The sequence below is a fragment of the Barbatula barbatula genome (assembly GCF_947034865.1).
Source record: "Barbatula barbatula genome assembly, chromosome: 18".
Classification (NCBI taxonomy): Eukaryota; Metazoa; Chordata; class Actinopteri; order Cypriniformes; family Nemacheilidae; genus Barbatula; species Barbatula barbatula.
The window spans coordinates 7,547,055-7,563,430 of record NC_136781.1 but is presented as its reverse complement, the minus strand read 5'-3'; the positions used below and the strand labels follow the sequence as shown (position 1 = coordinate 7,563,430).

Genomic DNA, 16,376 nt, shown 5'->3' with positions numbered 1-16,376 from the left:
CGTAAAAAATCCCCCATAATCTATTTTACCCGTCACTACGGTGCAATGTGATATTATGTGTCAATTAGCATGTTTGTGACGTCATTGCGACGTACATGCGGCCTTTGAACTTACTGTATTTTAATACGCAATTAAGGCGAAGACGTTTCAATATTTCATCTTTCTGTTTTCAGAAATAAAATTACAGACAAATGTTCATGTCCAGTCAGTAACAATGACAGGTGCTTCTACATGCTGTCATGCTGCACTTGCCCCCTCAGATTTTTGAATAGTCAGTTTTGCACGCAACCTCCAAATAACGAGTCAGACATCTACTTATCAGTTGCACAATTCTATAGGAAGAAACTGTATCACTTATGAGCTGCACCATGTCCTCTTTTGGAGATTTTCGCAGTTTTTATCACGTACAGGAGCTTAACATTTATCAATCCGACAGAAGCAACAGCGCTGGCTAATGATGTTATCAGCATCTGCGCTCAGTCGGGAGCTATGTACTGTCGTTTAGGCAAAGCATTCGTCACCGACTTTTGTTTAGACCCCACGACCAAACGGGGGTGAGAGAACTGGACCCATGAACTGGGTTTTTCCTCTAAATAAACCATCAATAATATATTAAGTAATTTAATATAGATTTGGAAATAAATAGAGAAGTATATTAGTTAAAATAATATATTCAATATTTTAAATAAAACATAATTTATACTTTTCAAATATTAAGATGCACCTAAATTAATGTATGATGTAATATATTGCATTATATATTTTCGTTTCAAAATGGAAGGAATTTTGTAATGGATAATAAGTCTGTATTACAGGCAGTTTAATAAAGCGAAACCATTTTGCTTCATTTTAATTTTATGTTGCATTTACCTTAAAAATGTAAAAAACTATTACTGAGAAGAAGATTCATGTATCAATCACATTGTGTTATAAATGTAATTCTCACAAGGATTTGTGCGATATTTTGAATACGCTTAAGAGATATTCTCTATAATTTTGCTTAAAACATATAGGACATGTTTCTGTGAGTTGTGCACACTCTGTCCCCTTAAGAAAATAGTTGAATGACGCCCCTGTTTTTACCACTAACTGAAAGTTAAGGTTTATCCAAAATGATGCTAGTCCCCATCGCTCTCTGAATGAAAGCATTTTGTAAACACAGCACCACTGGTTTGTGCACGCCTGTGTGTGTATGAGAGCCCGCTCAGCTCTTATGGCTCAACTCCGCACCACGAGTCTCTGCGGATCCCGCGTAGGTTTTTCTGAATGGACGAGGCGTTTATGAGTTTAAATGGGAAACGTACGCATCCCTACGATCACGTTCTGGTGAAAGGAAATGATTGGTTGCTATCAACTCGACAAAAAGGGGAATTACAAACTGCCCTCATTGTAATCCGTCAAAATGACGGACGGCCTTCAGATTCTTCCATCACTGGTATTAAAAATCCGTCAATGACGGAGAATTGTTGGTTAACGCGACCTCTGGCTAACACAACTGGATCAAGGTCAAAATCCTTATCATCACTTAACTGAACTAAAGCATCTGTGATGGTTCCAAGCGAAACAAGGAAGTCGCCAAGTCGAAGATCAATGATATTTGTTCTAAAACACCTACCGGCTTTAACAGGACTAGTAGTAGCTGCGGCGGTACTAGACCTGACCAATGAAGGTTTGGGAGAGGAACAGGACCGCCTACCTTATTAACGTACAGACTCAGAAATACAGAAAGACAGAAATTTAGAAATGCATAAATCAATGTAGAAATGTAGAAATAAATGTAGAAATACAGAAATAAATGTAGTATTAAAGTTTTTTTGCAACGTTCATATTTTTGACAAATGCCTGTATTTATTTATTGATTGATTTAATTATTTAAACATTTATTGATGTATTAATTTATGCATGTATTTATTTATTTATTCCTGCGAGTATTAATATATTCATTTATGTATTTATACTTAAGTCATTTCTCGTCTTCCATGAGCTGAAGGAATATTGCAACTTTTTTGTTAATTAGTTTTACCAAAAGAAAGAAATCTTAATGAAATTGCTTAATGATTAGTGGGCATTTTTGCCTTCTTTATCTTAACAAATTTAATTATAGCGTAAAGATGTACTGACTGTTTTGGTGTCAGAATAAAATAAATCTACTGTATTAAACAATGGCAACATTCATTAATTCAATCACAAATTCTGTTCTGCTGCTCGGCTGGGCATCTAACAGCAAATACAATCATTTAGCATTTGTTTTAAGAAATCGACTTCTCAACAACTCAAAGTTTGTATGTGTGTTCTGTACAGCACATATGCACATTTACATTTTTATGCATTTGGAAGACGCTTTTATCCAAAGCGACTTACATTGCATTTTTCCTATGCATTTGTTTCTAAGTATGTGCAATCCTTTTGAGTCTGATACTTTTCTATAATATACTTTTTGCAACCTTTTTCATTAGACTCCATGTCTAACATCCGTTTGATTAATAATAGTTTTTAGGTCGTTTCAATGGACTGTTTCTATAAAGAGATTTTTGAAGTCATTTTGCAAATGAAAATCTAATGCCCTTAACATGCACATGATTAACAATGAGATACATATTTAATGTGGGTTTCATTCATTTAGGGTTAAGAGGATGTGTTTGATGGGACTGGGTGAGTGAATATCTGGACCATTTTCATCTTTTAAGACTATTTTTATAATCGCCAGTATCTGGAATCGCGTCCTTGCAAGGTTTAAATTTTCGAAACACTTCTGAGTAGCATGTGATTGATGTGTACGGCAAGTGAGGCGAAATCTGTTTTTCTTGTAAAGTGATACGAATCCTAACATGGGAAATTGCTCATGAAATCATTACCCAGCCCCCCATTTGTTTTAATTTTTTCTAAGTGGATTTCTATATTCTCTTAGACTGACCAGATGTTCAGCAGTCACCAAATTGCTTAACCCGCTGAAAGTAAATGGGGAGTGATATAAAATAGGACTAAATCCACCTAATCCTTCTGTCTCTATTAGGAAAGATGTTTCGCCCTAGCGAGGTAGCCATTATGCCATAAGATATGAAGAAAAGTTGTACAAAGGACGTCTTGCCTGCTACTGTGGGATGATGGCACTTTCTCCCAAGCAAAAAGTGAAAGAACTGACTCTGCAAAACCAGACATCTCCTCGTGTGTCTGTTTGTGCTGTGTCTCGGCCTGCTGGTGGTTTCAGGGTCACGGACGAGGGTCACCAAGAGTGTTTTTGTTCATGTATTTGACACGAGCTCAAAAGCCACTCACGTTTAAGAAGCCATCCAAAGCACTCATTCTGCTTTCACCCTGGCATAATGGTTGACCTTTAACTCAGGTCACCCTTTCCCAATTTCTGGTTGTTTCCCAATTTCTGTTCCCAAGTTTCTTTCTGTCAAAACTTGTGTTGCCCTTTTTTTAGAGATAAATAATTATATTAACAGATGGTCACTTGACTGATCTTATTGCTATTCTATGTTATGCTATGTTGGCCACATAAACGTGCTCTGTAAAAAATGTGTTGCTGAAGATAAAGACATGACCCAGTCCAAGACTCTGCTTTTCCGTCCCTGTTCCGTTACAAACATGACACATTTGTAGGCAGCACATCCTTTGCTAACCGAAGTAGAAAATCTCTGACCTCATTCTTTTTTATTAAAGCCCTTTAAAAATCCTTTCATTCCGCTCACACGAAGCAAGTTTAACTCTTCAAGGCAGGCCTGACTTTCTTCTTATTTATTATTTAATGTTGTCATCTAATTTTTACTGCTGGTGTTTGTAATCTTTAGGTCACGTAGAAAGAAATAAACGTTTTTGTTCATCCGTCACTCGCTGAGTCATCGTGCATCGTCCATGCAGCATTGAAAAGCAGACGGTGAAATAAATGTTGTTGTTAAATAAGACTGGCACACACCTGCTTGAGTCAGGCAAGAAGTAGCTTCGCTTCTTCTTGTCTGACAGTACAAATGATCTCTTTAAAGGGTTAGACAAAGTATGTGGAGGATTAAAGGGCTAAGAGGAAGATTAGTGTATTCTTTTGACTCACTTTATGTGATGATGATGGTTATTATCTGTGTGGTTGAGCACAGTAAGTCTGTCTAGTAGGCCTCCGAATGAATAGCATTTTGTTTTTATGTTTGAAGATTTTCTATGATCTGCTCTCACATGCGGGTCAATAGATTTCGGTCAAATTGTATGTGTGTGTGCAGATTACAATAACTTTAAAGCCATCTTTATATATTGTTTTAAAGAAGTAATCCGTAATGTTTCAACATTTATTTACAGATAAATAACAACTCGTGGGTGAGTGAATAAATAATGAGAGATTTATTTTATTTTGGGGTGAACTGTCCCTTTAATACGAACATTTATTTAAATGACACTTCACCTTTAAGCAGCCGCACACAGAGAGACATCTAAAACACACTCGTGAGGTGTAGGACTTTTGACCCCGTCCAGTGGGTCACCCGGTGCTAAAGGTAATTCTGTTAAAGGTCGTGACTTTATAATATGTTAATCTGTATGATGCAAGCAGAAACCCACCAAGAGCCGCACACCCCGCTGTCTCTTCTCTAATTAGCATTCCTATTTTTAATTAGTCATTGAGATATGCCATCTACCACATTGGTCATTATGAATAAGCGGACCCGATAAGTAATGTCCCATAATGCTGAGCCGCCTATGGTATGCCATTATCTGTATTTTAACTATCATATTAAATCTCGGCTGTCTGCAGGCTTCAGCATCGGTGCTGAGAAATGAGCGTCTGTCCTTTATGCATATCATCTCTCCACATCAGCTATTGAGCGTTATTTACGCCACTGTCAGGGAGCTCCATCCTCTTTTGAAGAACGGCAGGTTACATCCCAAAGCCCGCTGGATCCCGAACATAAGCAAATTCCACTCAGGATGTCTCGGAGCGCGCGACTGCTGACATTGTGATTTTTGTCTTTACCTTGAAAGACGCCAACAAGGGCACTGGGTTTATCCACAGTAGTGCATCAATTCTAATAAATAAGCGCGTATTAGCTTGCGCCGTATCGGCAGCCGGATGGCCGTGCGCCTTAAGGCGATGATTGCATGGCGAATTTCACCATCAGTCTGGCCGGAGACGAGTTAGCTGTGTCGAAATATGTAACCTGCGATGACTGAATCCATTGATTTAGCTAGATAAGCATCTGTGTAAGTCGTAGTGACATTCAGGAAATCCGCCGTATTTCCATTAATATTGCCAGTACAGCTCGGAGAAATGAATTTGAAACATCCTACAATTATGTATGTGTGTTTCTTATGTATCGCATTTACTGTATATGTATTTAACTAAGAAAAAATAAGATTTTTTCCTGTGTGTTTTATCTAACCATTCCTAATTAGGATAGACTAAACGTCCTAATCACGTTAAGCCTTTTTAACTTCATTTAGCTCTCTACCTCATGTAGCAGAAATGAGAGGATACATCAGCGAATACTCCGTTTCTCTCCTTTCTTTTCACCGAGCACACGTTCACACTGTTGCATGTCATTAATTTACAGCAATGGGTGGTCTACATTCTGATAATTCCTTATCAAGAGTTCGGACCTGGAGAGCCACTCGGCAGTCACTCATAAATAATTGAACTCGCTGCGTTGAGACGGAAATCACGTTGACAAAGTCTAAATCCTTAGAGAGGACAGTTAACAAAGGTAATAGAAGAGACAACAACAATGCTTGAAAAACAGTTGCTTCATGCGTTGTGAGAAACATTAAAGCAATAACAAATTTAGTGTTTAGTCGATATTATTGGGCTGAGAGCAATGTTTTTTAACATTGTGATTTCAACACACTGTAGCGAGTTAAAAGTAGTTCAGCTTAAAAAGCATGTCGTGGGACCAATATCTCATTCCGTTGAACCTTTGCTCCATTCTGTTATTCTTCATCTGTCTGTTTTGATTGCGAGGAGCTCAGGTTTTACATTCACATTATGTGCCTTGTGTAAGGATACTTCAAGCTGAAAGTGAATCGCTTGTGACCCTCATGGCTCACGATCCCAAGGTTAAGAACCTCTGGAAGTCTAAAGTATAGAGTTGTGTTTCTAAGAGAAGAATGACACAGATCTCTTTGTCTTGTATCTCTACGAGATTCATGCTCTTGCACAGTGTTACAGTGACTGTCGGACCCGGCTGATGATTTATGAAGTATATTTTCAGATAAGGCTGGCTCATATGGTCTGTGATCTCAGTAAGCAGATGGCAAGGAGTGCAGGGAACGGCCACTATGCATCACCAACCTGATAAACCACTGTGGTGATTCATTAGCATACAGGAAGATGGCATGAAAAATGTGGGGCACGTGCCATAGATCTCAGCTATCTTTTATTTCTCCTTGTGAGCCGCATGAGAAGAATATGCAAATGGAGGCCTCTCAGAACAGGTCTGCTGCTTTTAGTTTTAGTCCGTTTTTTATACATTTAGTCCACATGCAATATTTGATATATATATATATATCAGAGTAGAATATCGTCACTATCCTTCTGAAAGACAGTATTTTAAAATGATTAAATACTGTGTTGTCAAAGTTGAAAAGCACTTTTATTTGTTAGATATTTGCCAAATACAAGGCTTCAGGACGAGAGCAGTGATATGTGAAACTGTCTTTGTTATTTAAACCCAAGCTTGTGAAATGGTAAATAATTAGCATATTAAGGTTTTGAAGAATTTGGTAGCTGTTACTATGTGGCAACTTCTTTATTCTATAGAGACCTTTTATGATATTGCATTGTACGTTGTGTATTCACAATCAGTAGCATATTCTAACAATTGTTTTGTCGCCAATGTGTCTCTTTAGTCTTGCCTTTAAAATTGCCTAGAAAATTAAAAACTCTTCAGTCAACAAATATTTCCCTCAGTAATTCAGTATGGCGGTGTGGTATTCTGGGAGTCAAAGCAAATACAGAAGGATCAGCCGAGGGACTGCTATTCCTAGAGCGTACATTTTTACCCTTTCTTTCTATTCTGTCTCCATTTCCTCCTCCTAAACCAAACATCCCTGACAACCTCTAATACTGAGCCCTACAACATCCATCCAGATGGAGGCTTTATTTTTGTTTTTGTTTCTTTATTTATTCATGCATGCAGCTATCCAGAGCAGGAGTTTTCTCTTCTCGGCAGTGCTTAAGCAAATAGCCACGCCGTCTGATCCACTTCCATTTCCAACCAGCCAACCAATCAACCAAAATAAATGAGTGACAAACAGAACCTGGGTGGAGTACTTATCTGCTTCGGCTACCTCGGCCATCTCATTGGCCTTTAATGTATCCATCCCTTTCCGCTCCTCATTGTCTAAGGCCCAGACCCCCTGGCGCCTATGTGAACTCAAGGAGGTTGTTCCCCTCTCAAGGAGGGCGTGTGCGAGCATCCCTAATTTAATTACGCATAGACATAAGTGGGTTTTCCCATCAAGCTGTTCCAGCTCCAAAATGCCTGCCTTGTGCCACATCCATCTTCTTCATTACTCTCGAGTCCGCTCATTCTCTCCGAGCGCATGGGAGCTCTCATTCCAGCAGGCCATCTGACAGGTCACAATGCTGCATCTCGTGTCAGATCCTCCGGAGAGGCAGCACCTCATAACAGGTGCGAGTCTGGAACTGGCAGGACTGTTGACTCTGCGGCTAATGCACTCTCTATGGCCACAGTGAAAGGAAATCTTTCAGACAAAGAGGGGCAGTGAAGAAAACAACAGAATCCCATGATGCAGCTGGCTTTAAAGTACAGGCCCACTCCAGCTTTTCTCACATGGCGTGCACAAGGTTAATAGCACAGGTGTCTTTCTCCAGAGTAACAGATTATTTTTTATATTTTGAAGGACAGGAAGGGACGAAGAAAGGAAAAGTTTCTTACTTTTCCTCCTTCTCAAGCAGGGAGCCGCAAGTCTCTGTTTAGATCCTATTAATGTGGAAATGAGAGCTGTGGATCCATGGCTGTCGGTCGGTCACTGAGAGGACACAGATACAATGTCCTCCGGATGGATCTTCGCTATTTGGAATTAAGTGGCAAAAGTTTTGTGCTATAGCCTTTTAACCTCCCTAGAGCAAGAGTCTTCATGAGAACCAACAGAAATTAAGTTCTCGATCGATCCTCTGTCTTTTCGCTTAACCGCGTGGAGGGGTGACAGATAGCAAATTGAATTCAGGAACATAGCGTGTTGACACTGCTGCATAATTGTTGTAATGGCACGGTTTGATATGTAGAACCGAGGCATGCCGTCTAATACAGATTGACTGAGCTTTGCCCTCTCAGTGGAATTTGAAGAATATATTTCAGTTCTTGTGGATTCTCAGTGGCATTTAGCTAAACGTTTTGAGTTAAAATGCTGTTTATAAGAATTTACATTCTTCAGAGCTGGTTTGAGAGAAATGTGATGGACAGTTTAGGATCACAAAACACATCTTTCTTTTTGGGGGGTTTCTGTTTGACTGGCATTGAAGGGATAGTTCACTTAAAAATGACAATTCTATAATGATTTGCTCATCCTCTTGTCATGTATGACTTTCTTCTGCAAAAGACAAAAGAATATATTTTGAAGAATGTTGTAAATCGAACAATGGGGTTACCCATTGACTACTATTGTACCAGTCCAATGCAAATGAACAGGTACCACCGTTGTTCAGTTACAACATTCTTCAAATTATCTTTTGTGTTAGACTTAAACATGTAAGACATGACAAGGATTAAAACATTTTGGTAAACTAGTTCTCTCCCACATATTCCGGCATCTCGGAATTTACAAATTTGAGTGTTATAGCATGATTCTAAGTCTTGTAAAAGCAACACTACCAACAATTGTTTTGTTGTGTATGGGCCTGTCTCTTTCTTTCTTCTTTCTTACTTCCCTTTACACTATAATCTCATAATCCTGATGATCTTGTTTATGCACTGCAAAGTCTGTGTTCTCGCAAAGCGCAGATACATATACAGTGGCAGAAACATGTTACTAGATGCCTAGTTCGGATAGCAGGCATGAGAAAGGAATGGAGTTGCGTGGCAAGACGTGCACATGCAAACGTTGTAGAAATAATGAAATGTCAGCCAGCTCGCACCGTCGAGTGTGCGGCCGTTCTCCATGACTCAGATCTCCAGATGTTGTAATGCCACACACAATTACAAGTACGCACGCACTGAGCATACACAAACCCATTATTTTACACGCTCACCCTTCTCCCCCACTGCCTATTCTTACTCGTTGTGACACCTGACTTTGTTACTCTCCTCCCCTATTTCTTTCCCCTTGTGTTGTGGAAGATAAGCTCCTACCCTTTGCCAGGGTACTTGTTGGAAGCTAATCTGATGTGTGAAGTTCACAAATCCAGCGGAGGGCTGTGCTTGTTAGCCCCTAATTAAAAATGTGATAGCGCACCCATAAATACATCGGAGAGACTGAACAGGGCCCCTGGGCATTCTGGTACATTTGGCAGCAGCCTTAGGGCCACATAACCACCTGATACCCAGACAGTAAAGAGATAGATGCTTGAAAGGGTCCCACAACAGAGGTGATCTGTTTACTTGACAACAGAAATAGATTTTCCCTTGTGATTCTAATGACTTTTTAAATTACATTGAGGCATTTAGCAGACGCATTAAAGAAAACAATAAGCGATTCATCAAAGGGAGGCAATAAATGAGTAGTGAGAGGGTTTTCTACCTGTTGTGGCAGACCTGTTTTCAACCATATCATTCAAAAGAATAATTGAAAATAATAAAGAGCTTAATTTGCATACATTTAGACATGTTTAACTCGGAGGCATTCAAAAACATGTAAGGAACTGCGTTATGAAACAAGTAAACCATTCAATCAGTTTTCTGAACCGATTCATTAAATAAGAATGAAATGATTTGTGGGAAATAATTGAATTCTGTCTACATTTTTGCTGCTAAGAGATGACATTAAAATAGCCTTCCAGTGTTTAAGCACGTTAATTATAACGAGTCGTGACAAAAGAAGGGACCAAAAATGGAGCCCACTCGTCTTAGCGTGTCACAAATCATAGCAGAGTTCACAGTTTCGTGAATTTTATTTCATTCATAATTTTGAGCATTTTATTATGTGTAAACTTTATGCATCGTTTAACAATTTAGGGCTGTGTGGGTATTGCACACAATCTTGCAATAAAAAAATACCTCCGTGTTGGTTGTAAACTATAATTTAAGACTGAATCAATGCTGTGGTGTTTATTTTGAGATGCATGTAAAGAAAGTGCTTTCTAATAGAAATAGTGCTAACTCAATGTCTACAATATAAGCGCGAGGCAACTAAATTAACGCTTAATTATAATAACGTTACTTTAAAAAACACACTAATTTAGTTTTGAAATGTCATAAAAAATAATAAAACCTTTGACAATAAATACTAACAAGACAGCTGTGGCAGTAAAATGTATATTTATAAAGACTCCATTATCACCATCTTATGGCATTTATGATCCGCATCTGTAGAGGTCCGTCTGTGATGTACAGGTATTTCCTCTCACTGAATGTTAATGCATAAGATAATGTCATGATCTCTCAGTGTTTGTGCTCCTTAAAAATATTTCTTCAGCTTAGTTTCTTCTGATTTTGTTCTTGTATCACATTCTGTGTTTTTTTTTCCCGCTCCACGCTGATGAGACAGAGAAATAATGTAGACCATATGTTCTGGCAATTTCTCTCCTATCCATGTGTAGAGATCATAGGTCCAGCTGGTTCTAGTAGAAGCATGGCCCAATAGGACATTGTTAATGGAGCAGTCAGGGGTCACATGGGAGCATGTTTCCCGTTTTAGTAATTTAGCTTTTCCACGTCTGAGATCCTCTGAACCCAGCCTCCCCAGCTCTCCTGTCCTGGCCATTGCAGATGATGAATTGTGTTACAGTTAAGCAAGTACGAAGTAGGACAAATTGATCAAAGTGTCAGGTGCCCCTTGTGATGTCTATGCCTCCAAAACAAGGAAATGAAGGAGCTGTCGAGAAGTTTCCGGAATCGTGTTGCTTCTAATAAATGTTTACCTGCCCCCCAAACACCCAGCTTGGGCACCAGATTGATGTCGACATGTTTTAGGGACACTAACTAACTTTCACGTGCAGCAACTTTGGAGACGTCGTGGCTTTCTGAGGCCGACAGCACACTCGATGGAGAAAACAAGCTTGACCTGCTTTAAGCCAAGGTGTAAGATAAGCCATGCTTGTTCTGGAAAAGCTAGTTTAATTAGCTTGATTTAATCTGGGTAGCTATTAAACACGGCTTGCTGTGTGATCTACTACTTTGATTTTGGAGTTGCCCTGGAAAGGGTATTAACAACGAAATGATACCGTCGGAGCCAATACAGATATTATCACAAATAATTGTACCTTCGTTTTTTCTTCCTTGCGTTTCTGTTTGTGTGTTTGAATCGTAATAAGTTGGCTTTGTTTAATTTGGCTTTGTTAAGCTGTATTGTGTATAAGACGTACATGCTTCCAGAGAAGAGAAGAAAAAAAACACAGTTCTGCCTGTGTAGAGGGTGTGTGGTATTTTCCAAAATTAATTATGTTGCCGTGTCAACTTTCTTCCTCTTTATAAATTCAATTTGCTGACTGTCATCTACTTGGAATGCGTGAGGAAACAAAAGATTGATTAACACGCCTGAAACTGCTGCCTTGAGCTACCAGCATCTCTGCCACAGACGTTTGCTTTCTGCCAAGGCAGACGTCGAAATCCCAACCCATTCACTAAATATTTCCCAAGAGCGGCTCGATCATGTACACAACAGAATTGACGTAACGATCCCACACACACAACAATAAGTTGCCGTAATGATTCGAGTTTAAAAGAATGCCTCTGCTGGACCCTTATGATGTAGTGGGGACCCTCGATCTCATTAATGCTGGGTAAAAATAGATGACACAGATAATGTACCCAAAGCTTATTTTTGAACCCTGTGGTCGACCGATTCTGTGAAAGTTCAGGAATACACGCTCATGCTAAAAGTAAGAGCATTAAAACTTTGAAATATACACTTTTTTTATTCAGTTAAAAGCATGTGTACTACAAGCGGTTCTATCAATTTTGTTATGACTGCTGAATTAAATGTTTTTTTGTTATTTAAATTTTTATATCTATTTTCTTTCATTTTATTGTTTAGATTGTTTTATGTTTCTTATTTTGCATTTGCATATTTTGCATATTAGGGCATCCAGAATAAAGGTTTGTGTTTATGTAATATGATATGTTTATAAATAATGTGTTCTATAATATAGTCTGTGTATTGTGCATATTAATGTTGTATTTATAAACAGGAAATATTTACATGTAATTATTTATATTTACCAATAATTTTATTGGTAAATACAAACCAATATACATTTTTTATAAATTTTTCTTTAATATATGCATGCTTATGTTTTATAAACACTAACGTTTATTCTGGAAGAGATTCATTGCGATGAATAGTTTGACAGACGTTATTTTTCTTTAAATGTTTTTTATTTTATTTTTCCGTAAGTATGTGCACACACACGGTTAGGGAATACGGCCCAGTTTCTTTCAAAGCCAAACCGTGTTTTCCGTGGAGACGCATAGCACTTTGGTTACTCGTCCGTTTTCGGGGTACATCCCACTGTCATCGAACAATGATAAAAAGCCCCTGTATTGACCGACTCCACACTAAATCTTGGTAAAGAGCACTTAGCTCCCCTGTGCAAGCCGCAGAGCGAATACCTGTCAATGGTCATCAGTGAACACTTTTATCCTTTGGCTTTTCTCCATATGTTTTCTGTCGCCTCAGAGCGTTTGCGTCTTCAGGGATACACACTGTTCGCTTTTCTCTCCGCCCCATTTGCCATGCCTTGGTTGTTTATTTTATTTTCTTGTTATTTTATTTCAATTGTATTGGTCAGCTTCTAAGAAAATAGACCGGTGACCTCGCTCAGTTTGTGTATCTTTTAACGTGTGCACTACAGCTTATTACACATGAATCTCCGCTCTGACACACATTTCTGTCCTCTTTACAGAAGGTGACGAGACAGGAGTGATGGACAGCCTCATGGAAGCCCTACAGTCTGGAGCGGCCTTCCGTGACCGCCGGAAACGAACCCCGCGCAACGGTGAGACCTCTCACACTAACCACCCACATTTCCTGCTCCTCTTGCTTTATATTTCATCACATCGGCAAAACGAAGGACTTCTCTGCACACTTAAAATAAAATCGCTCAATTTAATGCCCTTCTGTAAGTTGCCGTTTCGAAACTTCTCATTATGTTTTCATATTGGATTCATTGCCACATTACCATTCATAAGTCACTGATTACTGAAATTGATTGTAGATTCTGGGTCCTTAGAGGGCGGTTTTACATAATCTTAATGTTAACATATTCCATCCTGCCATGATGAATCAAACAGACCCGGGGGAGGAGAAACCCACCACCTGCTGTAGGTGCCACGTTGAATTGAAATGCCAAGGACGGGCAGACAAGTGTCTATAACCGCCGTACCGTTCCAGAACACCAACGTACGATGGCCCCAATAAGTCACTCTTTTCTCGTGTATGCTTGCTGTGCATAAACACATCCCTGTGTCATTAGAAAGTCCCCAGGGATGTAATGAGATGTATGTTATTTACAGTGTGACAAAAAACAAGTCCAGCGTCATTAAGAAACACAAGCCAAAAGCATCACTGCTCAGTCCGCAAATGTATCCCTCCATTTACAATGTTGTTTACATGCCTACATATAAACAGTGATTTGTCCCAGCATTGTTTTTCACTTCATCTCATCTCACCAAAAGTCCTCCCGCCATGATGCATTGTGGATTTCTAACAAGAGACCATGAATAAGTAAAGCTTCATGCTGTATCAATCCCGTCTCCCACTACGCTGGGCTATAAGGCCCTTGAACGGCGCCCCACTGCCAGCCATCCACGGCCAGAAAAAAAAGAGAGAGACACATGCTCAGAGCCCTGTACTACATCCAGCGTGCGGTCCAATCTCTGTGGCATCTGTTTAAATAAGACTGACATTTAGGGGAGACGAGTGTGTGTAGTTTAAACCTCAGTTTCTCTCCGCTCTGCTCTTCCTCTCTCTTCTGTCTCATACCGGGTCTCATCTCCGTCTCGCCGCTCGCTTTCTTTTGCTTAGTGTCACTTGTCTTATCCCTCCCTCTCCTTCTCTTTTCAGTCTCGCTCGCTCGCTCTCTCTTTTTGCTCTCTCTTTCTGATGAGTGTGTGGGCTGAGGTTTGACAACACTGAGAGTTTTGGAGTGGATAATTGGTTACGAACTCCTGAAATACCTCTTGTTTGACGTTTCTCCCTCTTTCTCTCTCTCTCTCTCTCTCGCTCTCTCTCTTTTCTGTCTGTCAATTTCCCCCTCGTCATTGTTGCAGGTGATCAAAGCCCTTCCTGTTCTGCACCTCGGTGGCCGGGTGCTAACCATGGTAACAAATTGAATCTATGTTTATCCCCATCGCTCTGCTCTCCTCCCCATAACACCTGCTTATTGCCCAGACTCAACCACATCTGGGTTAAACGGTAGACAAACTATACTGAGCTCCACAGGCGGGTGTGCAAGTTAAAAGGTTTTTTCTTTTCCATCTTCCCAAGCTTTGCTCAGACAGACAGTGAGAGAGAGAAAAAACTGGTACTTTTAACCATTTTATGTAGTTCGAAAAGCACTAGCTTATTATTTTCAGTAATCGGGTTCAAACCACTTTTGTACAGTATATGACTTTGCAACTGTCAAATGATGTGATATATGGAAATGTTTATGGGAAAAAATATGGATAATAATCAGGTTCTATCAGGGTTTTATTGTATAAGATTATTTAACCTTTTAAAAAGTTTTCTTGCGTGTGTGTGCGTGCGTGCGTGCGTGCATATGCGTGGGTTTCTATAAAAAATAGCAAATACATAAAAAAAGACTAGATAGATAGATTGGTTTTTCGATGTTTCCAGCAGTAGGAGCTCTGTCTAGTTTCTCTACCGTATTTAGCTGTCCTGTTTTAGATGCACTGATAAAGCATGGCGGCACGTCCATGCCTGTAGAAAGCTAATAGGGGTAATTGCTTCCCCTAATTCCTAATGCTATATACCTTTGATCTTTTCCTCCTTGTTGTCCTGTAAAGCTTGCCATTCTGTTAGAGTGTGTCACCCCATGCAGCATCAAAAATTGCCCACGTTGAATATATTCTTGTCTTCTCTGGCCTACTTTAAAACAGCTATGACAGAGCTGGATTGCAGTGTCTGGAGCGATTGTGCGTATATGCATCTTTAAAGTGTGTATGCTTGGCTTTTATATGTCATGTGCTTGAAATTTCTTGTTGGTATGTGCACGACACACTCCCTCTTGAAATCCCCTCACAGTTATATGCTTTGCACGCCTACTGTATGTGAATGGCATCGCTAGAGAAAGCCTTCGAAAAGCATATTCAATACCACACTCAGCTGTTTAGCGAATGTTTGCATTATTTATGATTTGAATGAATTCTTTAGTGCAGTATGCTGTGTCTTGTATATTTTTGCTGTTTTACTGATATGTTACACAAACCATTCAGAATATATCTGTGTGAATTTAAGATCCGGATCAGCAAGGTTTGGACGTGTCATGATGCTCTTTGGGTCCAGTGATTCAGAGAGGAGTGTTGCAAGTATTGATTTTTGGTGCAGATTTTAAGCAGACACACTTTTAGGTGTTGTTAGAGTACAAAGACATAAACATTGAGAATGAAAGTTCTTGGGTCAAATTAATGATAATGGTACATTTTTAACTAAATGAGTCATTCATTTACAATTTGCAGTTGTGTTTTTACAGAATTGTTACCTACTTGTACCTGGTTGTGTAGGATCAGTGTACTGATGTAGGTCACCATGCTGGGATTGTTCACACAAAGCTGAAAATTCTGTCATCGTGTGTACTTACGGGTTTTGTTAAACACAAGTGCAGAACACAAAAGAAGATATTTTGAAGATTCACTTCTACTGTACATACAAAACCTGTGCAAGTCAATGGGTAATGCCGTTGTTCGGTTCTTCAAAATATCTTCTTTTGTGTTCTGCGAAAGGAACAAAACAGGTTTAAAATGACGAGAAGGCGAGTAAATGATGACAGAATTTTCATTTTTATGTGAACTAGCTTTTTAAGACAGCGTACTGCTTTTTAATGTGAGTAACATGGTAACACATCCCTGAGCAGCTCAAGAACAGACCCAACCAGTGTGTCAGTAGAGATATGGTGAATAGGTAATCCATTTTAATGGTGTCACAAATGTAAAACTCGAGGGGGAAGAAAAATAATCCATGGTCAGATCTGACCTATATTTTGGTTCATAAATTATGTCTGCTTTTCTACCTCTTTATGCTATAACAAAGATATACAGAATTTACAAGTACACAAT

The 16,376-nt window shown here is 39.2% G+C and overlaps 1 protein-coding gene across 10 annotated transcripts in view; it reads left to right on the top strand.

Moving 5' to 3' along the window:
* diaph2 (diaphanous-related formin 2) overlaps positions 1–16,376 on the top strand; it is a 364,217-nt gene that overhangs the window by 309,604 nt on the left and 38,237 nt on the right. For 7 of the 10 annotated variants that reach the window (XM_079480327.1, XM_079480323.1, XM_079480324.1 and 4 more), the window contains 2 exons: positions 13,004–13,096; positions 14,370–14,420. In XM_079480327.1, the coding sequence (XP_079336453.1) occupies positions 13,004–13,096; positions 14,370–14,420 (144 nt within the window). The remainder of the gene's footprint in view (positions 1–13,003; positions 13,097–14,369; positions 14,421–16,376) is intronic. The other 3 variants (XM_079480319.1, XM_079480326.1, XM_079480322.1) reach the window with 1 other exon arrangement.